Consider the following 11,020-nt stretch of genomic DNA (forward strand, 5'->3'; position numbering starts at 1 on the left):
ATATATATATATATATATATATATTTATAAAGTTGACCGTTTTTTTCCGTCTTTGACCGTTTTTTAGCGTTGTTGACCATTTTTTAAGCGCTGACCGTCTTTTTGTCGTTTCGAGGCCCGTTGCAACGATACTAAGGCAAATCCGTTGCGGCGTCCGTTGCGGCACCCGTTTCGGCCGTTTTTTACAACACTGCTTCTATCTGAGTGCACCTTAGCTAAAACCTCAACATATAATTATTTTCGAGGATGGGGTTAGCATGCCTCAGTTTACTCAAGTGCTCAATATCGACTTTTACATATACATAGGGTATGTATTTGTCTTATCTTTAGTTTTGGTTTTGAAAAGGAAATGTTTTCATAAATTATCCCTCTGTACATAATCTTTCTAGAAAACCAGTTTCAAGCAAAACGGATTTGAATCTACTCCGGAGTATTTGTTTTCAACTAAAAATTTCTTAAACGAATATCTGTAGAGGCCATACATTCATCCATTACCTTCCTTATAACTATATTATAAATACTGTTTTTAAAATACATGATTAAGAATTATAACTCATCCACGGTATATTACAAACTTTTTAAATCTAATACTTACTTCCCTTCAGTAAATCATAATATATAAAGTGATCGCTTGCACGATAAATTATAGGCATTGTTGTTGTAAGATGAAGGGGTAATCATGTTTATAACATAAAGGAGGTTCGTGATGATGAGCAAGATTTGGACATGTTCAATTGTTGGAAGGACGAGAATCATGAGGTATACTGTGACGATCGCTCAAAATCCACTTGTACGAACACGTCATTCATCGATTTCATTGCGAGTTATTTGAACTCTATATGATACGTTTTGTAAACATTGCATTCTTTTGAAAAGGCACACCATAAATGAATATTTAAATCAAAGGTTTTCGACATCTGATGATTTCTACATATAGACAATCACCGTAATATAATAATTTACAATAATACTTCCATTGACAATGCAGTCAAAATAAGATACATGGTGATGATTTGGTGAATGCAACGTTTCCTTGAAAAATATGCCATGTATGACTCCATGCACATAGCTTGTCTAACATATAAGCAAACAGCGGAAGACTTCTAGGGAACCTGAGAATAAACATGCTAACAAGTGTCAACACAAAGGTTGGTGAGTTCATAGTTTTAATGTTGCGCATAATCTGTATACAAAGGTGGATCACAAGATTTCAGTTGTTCAATTAAGAAACGTTTATCAAAATATTCTACGAAATTGAGCACCCTGGTAACTAAACTTAACGTATATATAATTTGTACCCTTTGTATAATCATCTTAATAATACACGCAAACCAACGTGTACGTTTCTCAAATAGCATACGTCCGTTAAAAGGCTAGTGCTCTAGCTCGGACGGGGATATCAAGCCCTATGGATCCATATACTACTACTCGCGCCCACCAGTTCTTATAACTGGCAGTTAACAGTTACCAAAGCTAAGGGATTTTCGGTTCAAACTCAGCGTAGAATTTAGTATGTACTTGTATCCATTGCGTTTAAAATAAAGTGCATGTATTCTCAGCCCAAAAATATAGATTGCAAAAGCAATTAAAAAGGGAGCAATGAAACTCACCTTAGCAGCATATAAAGTCGTTCACCAAAATGTGATCGAAACTCGGATTACCAAATAACCGTAGATGTCAACCTAGAGAATATATGTTGGTCAATAAATGTCTATCAAGCTAGGTCAGGTCATAGTGTATAACAATCCTAATGCTCGAGATCGACATACAAAAGTTATCCAAAGTCGTTTCAAAAAGTCAATTTTGACAATAATTCAACAAAACGAGACGTGCCTTATATATAGATTCATTTACTTGGCTGGTAATATTCAAAAATCCAATTTATCATTCTTACAAACAAGTTTCAAAAGCAATTTCAATCAATGTCAATCATAATTCAGTTGATCATATCTTTTAATTCGTTCACCGAAATTACGCGATTTCTAAATGAAAAGTTATTGATTTTTCGCCAGCTTTTCAAAAACATGCATATCATATACCTTTTATCAGTAATATATGTATTTACTTCGTGATTCATCATAACTGTTTAACGACAAAATTTAGCATACAAGCATGCATAAATATATATACTCGAGCACTAGACATAGATACACAATTAATGTATAAAAGATAAAATATGAGTGCTTACGTATCAATATTGAGATTCAATATTGTAGAAAAGTACGTAGACGCAACAGAGATGATAAACACTAGATTTGATTCACAAATATACCCTCGAACATTACCCATAACCTCCTTGACAATAACCCATAATTTCCTTAGCTCTATCCCGCTCAAAAACCCATTTTGAAGGTGACACGCTCATAACCTCGTCGTAGTATTTTAGGTATATATACTACTAATAATAATATTATAATAAGATTAATAATAATAATATTAATCTTAATAATAATAATAATAATAATAATAATAATAATAATAATAATATAAAAAAAATAATAATACGGAGGAATGAATCGAGCTTTTATAGTATGTGGCCTGCTACAGTACCTCATGCGATCGCATGAGTTTTCAGTGTTTTTGCCATGCGATCGCATAGCCGCCTTATCCTGTTTTTGTTTGCTAGTTCGTCGACAGCAAATAGTGTTTTAATGTAGCAAATAGTGTCACTGTAGCAAATAGTATTTACTGTAGCAAATAGTGTTTTACTATAGGAAAGTCGTTTTTACTTGTACATATATATATACACATACATATAATTGTTCATGAATCGTCGAGAGCAGTCAAATATAATTTAATACATGAAACAGTTCTAAAATTTTGAGATTCAACTTCATAGACTTTGCTTATCGTGTCGGAAACGTTAAATCATTTAAAGATAAAGTTTAAATTTGGTCAAAAATTTTCGGGTTGTCACAGTACCTACCCGTTAAAGAAATTTCGTCCCGAAATTTGAGTGAGGTCGTCATGGCTGACAATAAAAATGTTTTCATGATGAATATGAGTTGGTAAATAGAATTTTATCACCATTGAATAATACGGATAAAACAATCTGATTACTCGAAGCGTATGTGAGAAGTTATCGTAATAGAGTGAAATGGAGAATAGAGATTCGTCTTATCTCTTGATGTAGTAAAGATTGATTTCCGGAATTTAAGGAATAGAAAATCTTCATAATTTAAATAAGATTTGATTCTTCGGAATTTAAGGAAATTAGGATTTCCTTTGATTAAATGCGTAATCTGCCTCGATTGCCATGTCTGATATTTTGCTATAAATTAACCTCTTCCGTTTCATTTATTCTCACCACTCCTATAATCTTCTTTCTTATTTCATACTTACAAAAGATTTGTGAAAATGCTTCATCCAGTTCTGATTCTTGATATTTTCTTGGCTATCATATCCTTCATTCTTCTTTTTCATCTGCCACCAGAGGAGGTTATTTTCTTCTACTATTACCTTGGGGTTATATTGTTTTTCATTCTCCCGTGTCTTTATATTGCTATACGCATTGATATACACGGTTTGTAATTTTGGGATTGTTTTCGGGCTTTATATTTTCTATTATATTTCGGAGCTTCATGCTTTCGTTTTCTCTCCCCGACTTTAAGTCAAGCGAATAATGGTCCAGAATTCATAGGTATGAATTTCAGAATAAACATAATTAATATTCTAAGAAAGAAACGGTAATGGCACAATCTGACTTGTCAAATTACCAGAATATCCGGAAAAGACCGAATCATCAAGAAATATATTTTCTTGATATATTTAGAGATTATATAGAATGAAAGAGTTATGTAAGATGGTTTATGATGAGGGTGTGATCTGTGAACCTTTGTCACGTTCCATTAGAAACTCAACATGACTTACTGTAATATAATCACGTTGATCAAGTGTCATTATATTATACTAACTCATGCTTCAGTTCCCAACATTACTTCAAAACATCCATTTTTTCGAATTTTTCAGATTTTAGAAACTAAAATAGTTTCTTTTATGATGTAACACAGATAGCGCGAAGAGGTAATGATTTCAGATAAGAATGGAGCAATGAAACTCACCTTAGCAGCATATAAAGTTGTTCACCAAAATGTGATCGAAACTCGGATTACCAAATAACCGTAGATCTCAACCTAGAGAACATATGTTGGTCAATAAATGTCTATCAAGCTAGGTCAGGTCATAGTGTATAACAATCCTAATGCTCGAGATCGACATACAAAAGTTATCCAAAGTCGTTTCAAAAAGTCAATTTTGACAATAATTCAACAAAACGAGGCGTGCCTTATATATAGATTCATTTACTTGGCTGGTAATATTCAAAAATTCAATTTATCATTCTTACAAACAAGTTTCAAAAACAATTTCAAACAATGTCAATCATAATTCAGTTGATCATATCTTTTAATTCGTTCACCGAAATTACGCGATTTCTAAATGAAAAGTTATTGATTTTTCGCCAGCTTTCAAAAAACATGCATATCATATACCTTTTATCAGTAATATATGTATTTACTTCGTGATTCATCATAACTGTTTAACGACAAAATTTAGCATACAAGCATGCATAAATATATATACTCGAGCACTAGACATCGATACACAATTAATGTATAAAAGATAAAATATGAGTGCTTACGTATCAATATTGAGATTCAATATTGTAGGAAAGTACGTAGACGCAACAGAGATGATAAACACTAGATTTGATTCACAAATATACCCTCGAACATTACCCATAACCTCCTTGGCAATAACCCATAATTTTCTTAGCTCTATCCCGCTCAAAAACCCATTTTGAAGGTGACACGCTCATAACCTCGTCGTAGTATTTTAGGTATATATACTACTAATAATAATATTATAATAAGATTAATAATAATAATATTAATCTTAATAATAATAATAATAATAATAATAATAATATAAAAAAATAATAATACGGAGGAATGAATCGAGCTTTTATAGTATGTGGCCTGCTACAGTATCTCATGCGATCGCATGAGTTTTCAGTGTTTTTGCCATGCGATCGCATGGCCGCCTTATCCTGTTTTTGTTTGCTAGTTCGTCGACATCAAATAGTGTTTTACTGTAGCAAATAGTGTTTACTGTAGCAAATAGTGTTACTGTATCAAATAGTGTTTACTGTAGCAAATAGTGTTTTACTGTAGGAAAGTCGTTTTTACTTGTACATATATATATATATATATATATATATATATATATATATATATATATATATATATATATATATATATATATATATATATATATATACATACATATAATTGTTCATGAATCGTCGAGAGCAGTCAAATGTAATTTAATACATGAAACAGTTCTAAAATTTTGAGATTCAACTTCATAGACTTTGCTTATCGTGTCGGAAACGTTAAATCATTTAAAGATAAAGTTTAAATTTGGTCAAAAATTTCCGGGTTGTCACATATACGCTGCCATGCATACCTATACCTATTTGATTGATATAAACATGATCTTATTAACAGTGTTTTAAGTATAATTGGTATAAATCGAATAGTAACTACCTTCATCTTTGTAACAGGGTTCTGGTTCTGAATTGCAGTTATTCCATGGAAATCATTGTCATCAGTCATCCTACCAAAATACCAAAACGGTGTACTTATTACTAAAATCCATTCTATACTGAAGTAAGCATCACAGACATTACTAAAACATATTGCAGTTTGGCTATTCTATTACAGGAGAAACTACTATACCCCGGCCAGGAAGCCAATCAAATGCGAGTCACAAACTACTTCACTGTCCGTAAACTTATATTTGTTTGATGATATATACTTTGGAAGAGTATGACTATTAATGCTATGACTATTGATTTAAACTACCTTAATCACTATTAATGATATATTGGTGCATCTTACTTGATAGCTATGGACTATATCATCACTATATGTTCATTCCCATTTATATTCATCACTAATCACTAAATAGCTTATTGTTTTCCGTAGATATATAGTTTGAGGTGATGTTGGAAATTGTTATTTGAAAGATATTTACTGATTTGTTGTCTAAATTTGAATATTACATCATTTGTTTTGCAGATCTAATGTGAACGAAGTCAGTTGATGGTGTATGGAAAGTATGATTAGTTGCTCTGTATAAAGGTTTGTGCATATATATTATAATGGTGACTGCAAACAGTTCAACTTCTTCATGGCTACTGATTCAACAACTATTAGATACTTCTCTTTAATGTTTTGGGTTTCTACCCAAACTATCAATAATGAACGATTTCGTCATTGTACAAGTATTATACACATAATTGGTGCCAATATTAACGTTTTTTAATACTATTTTATAGAGCTGTCGTGCAACGCACGGACTCATTAATCTATCTATTTTATAGAGCTGTCGTGCAACAATGAACATGTTATATTTACTTTCCTTAATGTACGTGTAATGACTAAAACAGAGTTTATTTTATCCGACTTTTGGTTATGTGTTTTGTGTAAAAAAAATCATAGATAAGGAGTTCACCCACTGAAATACTTGTGACACTCTATTTATAATATCGTTAATTGCTATATCATTTTAAATATCATTGTTTGTAATTTACTACTATATAATTATGTTGTAAATTACTTTAATTCATTTCAAGATTTTCCAATACATATATATTATATATATATATATATATATATATATATATATATATATATATATATATATATATATATATATATATATATAGTGGTAGGATCAAGAGGGAAGTAACCAATCGGGAGGAAGCAAAATTTTTTTTTTTTTTGTTTTTTGATAAAACTTTGTTCACGAACATTATAGATGGGATGAAAATATGAACATTTAATAGAGACACTTTGTGATAAATGTTTTTATTTTGGCGGGAAAATGCTCAAAGAAGTATCAATTATCGTGTTTTCCGAGCGTATGTTGAGATTTTAGCTATTGGGGTTTAGATATTAGGGTTTAGATATTAGGGTTTATAGGGTTTAGATATTAGGGTTTAGAAATTTAGGGTTTAGGGTTTAGATTTAGGGTTTAGATTTAGGATTTAGATTGAGTTTTTAACACGAACGGTTTAGAGTTTAGGGTTTATGGTTTAGGGTTTAGGGTTTGGTGTTTTGGATTTATGGAATAAACCCAAAACACCAAACCCTAAACCCTAAACCCTAAACTCTAAATCGGGCTAAATTTTACTTCACAAAACATGAAGAAAAAAAACTTTCATATTCTTCACGAACAATATTATCTTGAATGTTATTTTTGTCGATTGTTTTCCCCCCTAAATAATAACATTCATCACGAAGTGTCTCTTCTAAATGTTCATATTTTCATGTGATCTTGATGCCGGAAAAAAAAATTCCAAAAAAATCGAAAAAAAAAAATTTGCTTCCCCCCACTTCCCCCGATTGGTTACTTCCCCATTGATCCTGCCCCTATATATATATATATATATATATATATATATATATATATATATATATATATATATATATATATATATATATATATATATATATATATATATATATATGTATGTATTTTGTTTTTTAGCGTCTTTCAAACAACCTGATGTTACTTTCGGGCCTACGTAGTGGTAAAGGAGTTTCGTGCTTCAATTTGGCAAAACGCAAATACAAATGGAGGTTGAAACAGGAAAAGTCGAAGAAAAAACTAAACCTCTGTGTGTCTTATGGATTTAGCCGTTTTCGAAATGAAAGTCGACTAAAGCCTGTCACGAAGTGTTTATTTACTTACTACTTTAAAGAGCGTGCTTTTTATCTTTTTTATGTTTACAACAATCCATAAATTTTAGTAGTGTAATGAATAAATGTATGAACAAATGCTTTTCAAGTTTTGTTATGTGTATTTTTTACACTTTAGCTATTCAACAACTACAATACTTGTGACACTGTGCGTTGAAGTATCGTTAATTCATATATAACTTTTAAATTCAATTTTATTTTTGCTGATGAGTACCCGTGCATCGCACGGGCTCATAAATCTAGTATTTGAATATATATAAAACTGAGTATCCCGCACCCTGAAATTGGAAAAATGAAATGTGCATTTGCAGGTTATTCATTATCATTGGTTATTAGGAACGGAATGGAGGAACAAGGAATGAAAGAAAAATGTGCCAAAATGTTGTTGCTGCACCAAATACCGGTGGTTCTTTCTTATGGAAGTGAATAGAACGAACAAGAAAATAATGATTAATGAAGCGATTCTTATATTACAAGCTCATTTATCGAAAATTTTAAATTTTCAACTATGCATGTAATACATAAAACATGCCAATTATTTTCAAGCATGCATATATTTAACATTTTAACCAGCTAGTGTTCATGCAAATATTTCACACCCATGATCAACGATATGAGAGGAGTTCTTTTAGACGTCAACGTCATTAACCTCTGGTCCGGTTACTGTGATAACCCTAGTCGAGATGATAATGTCGAGAGGTGGTTAAGTAGTTAATGAATTGCATGCCGGCCGATAGTCGGAATCTATTGACGACGAAAGAAAGAAAACCCAACGAGATCCGTAGGTAAAAACCCTAATGTTTGTTGTGGTGTTCCGATCATAGAGACAATCGTGAGGAAATAGATCCGGCGATAGAAGCCATATGGTGCTTTCAGGAAGAGGGAGTGTGTATGTGACAGAGATTATGAACTTGGTGCAGGTTTTAGAGCCATATTTATTAATAGGAATCGAGGTTCAGATGATTTGTGGGCCAAAGTCAATCATGTAGGTCTTGTTCAAAAAGGGAGTGTGACAAGAGGGTGCGCATAATGCGCAATTCACCCGGTACCAGGTCTCGCGCTCGGGGGGCTTGATTACCCGAGGTTTTACCTTTTATGGGGGAGCTAATGTGCTCGTTCATAGGAGGGTTTCCTTGCTTACCCAAAAAAAAAAAATAAAAATAAAAAAAAAAAATCCGGGTAAACTCTACGTCATCGGCTAGTGATTTGGGACAGCGTATCGTTGGGGTTAAAGTAGTTAGTTAGTTACCCTAACTTCGCTTAAAAAAGTAATACTATTACATCCAAAACATTGGAAAAAATGTAACAAAAATAAAAAACTGAAATCGTAAATGTGTAGCAAAACAATTAACTTCAACTCTACTAATGATCGGTGCAAAAGATGGATTCAGTCCCCGAAGTAGGCCCAAACATATGTCCATTGCCGAGACAATTCAATAACCGATTTTCAGCCTCGTTATATCATCGGGTTGAAGAGATATGGCTGTTAAAAAACCACATATTTATCAAGTACATGTCACTCTCAGCTCTAGAGTGTTGTTTTTAAATTGATAACACAGAATGTAAGTTGGTTATAAATAATTACAACATTAAGCTCTTTACAAAATATCAACACCTACTCTTTCTTCCCATCTGAAACTATCATAAAACTTCCTTTCATACAATCGTAACAATGTCGAAAACACATCCATATGGAGTCGGAAACGAGTTGCCCATCGAAACACCAGAAAACTCACACCTCAAAGTTACCACATTGTCAAAAGTTTACTACCCTCCCGGTTTTTCAAGAAAGGTATGCAACCATTTCCGTAAAAGTTAAAATTTGGTATATAATGATTTTATTGGTTTGACTTTATTTTGTCAAACAGGTGGTGGCAGAGGTGGTGTCGACGTTCTTGTTGGTGTTTGTGACTTGTGGGTCCGCTTCACTTGCCACAAGTGATGATCATAAGGTGTCACAACTAGGAGCCTCGGTTGCTGGTGGACTCATTGTGACCGTTATGATCTATGCTGTTGGACATATTTCTGGTGCGCATATGAACCCAGCTGTCACACTAGCTTTTGCGGTCAATGGACATTTCCCTTGGGTTCAGGTACTCGACTAGACCATACAAAACTTATATGTGTTAATCTCAAGGTTGCAAATATGCTACTCGGGGAGTACTTGGTCCGGACTTTTTAGGGAGTACTCAGCAACTCGGACAGTACTCAGAAATTGACCAAGTTTGACTTTGACTGCTTTTGGCTAAGATTTGACCGATTTTTCTAGTAATACCGAGTTTTGGCCGAATTTCTCTTGACCAAGTTTGACCGAGTACTCACTGAGTGGCAAAATCGAGTACTCGTCGAGTTCTACAACACTGGTTATTCTTTAATCGCGTATATCACCATAGCTGACCTTTGATCGAACATGTGGTTAATCTTCAATGTTTTATCGTTTAATATTTGAAGTTATAGTAATTTACTCTTTTTGGCGAGTAAACTATCTAATCTTGAGTCACCAAAACTTGTTTTATTATACACTATGTTTCGTGCAGGTCCCAATCTATGCAGGAGCACAGCTAACAGGATCGATATCAGCTTCATTCGCGTTACGGGTACTATTAGATCAGGTCAAACATTTGGGCACAACAGCACCTGCAGGGACAGACCTACAAGCTCTGATCATGGAGATCATAGTCACTTTCTCAATGATGTTTGTCACTTCAGCTGTCGCTACAGATTCTAAAGCCGTAACAACCCCATAACCTAATTAAATTTTAAAAAAACGGTTCGATTATTTGTCCAAAGTTAAGAGCTTGGAATGTTTACAGGTAGGAGAGCTAGCAGGTATGGCAGTAGGATCAGCAGTATGCATTACTTCCATACTGGCAGGGTAAAGTCAACATTTTATATTATTTTATGTATAGCTATGAATAATTATATAAATATAATATAATTATTATTTATGATTGCAAACAAATATAATTTGCAGGCCGGTATCAGGAGGATCAATGAACCCAGCACGCACGATTGGGCCAGCATTAGCTAGCAGTAATTATAAGGGAATTTGGGTGTACATTATTGGGCCAGTAATAGGGACAATATCAGGGGTGACATGCTATAGTTTTATTCGAACAACAGATAAACCAATTCAAGTACAGACAGTATCATCATTTAAACTTAGAAGAACGAAGAGCAACGATGTAAATCTTGCAGTGAATGATCCAGTTAGTTCTGTGTAATGATTGATAAACTAGTCAAATCAAATATGA

At 33.0% G+C, this 11,020-nt stretch overlaps 1 protein-coding gene across 1 annotated transcript; it reads left to right on the forward strand.

Moving 5' to 3' along the window:
- The first annotated feature begins 9,438 nt into the window (after positions 1-9,438).
- Positions 9,439-10,990, forward strand: LOC139858657 (aquaporin NIP2-1-like). Its single transcript, XM_071847492.1, has 5 exons — positions 9,439-9,558; positions 9,635-9,859; positions 10,304-10,498; positions 10,580-10,641; positions 10,741-10,990. Exons 1-5 carry the CDS (start codon positions 9,439-9,441, stop codon positions 10,988-10,990), a joined length of 852 nt encoding a protein of 283 aa, XP_071703593.1.
- The last annotated feature ends 30 nt before the right edge of the window (positions 10,991-11,020 follow it).

Source organism: Rutidosis leptorrhynchoides, chromosome 7, assembly GCF_046630445.1.
Source record: "Rutidosis leptorrhynchoides isolate AG116_Rl617_1_P2 chromosome 7, CSIRO_AGI_Rlap_v1, whole genome shotgun sequence".
Classification (NCBI taxonomy): Eukaryota; Viridiplantae; Streptophyta; class Magnoliopsida; order Asterales; family Asteraceae; genus Rutidosis; species Rutidosis leptorrhynchoides.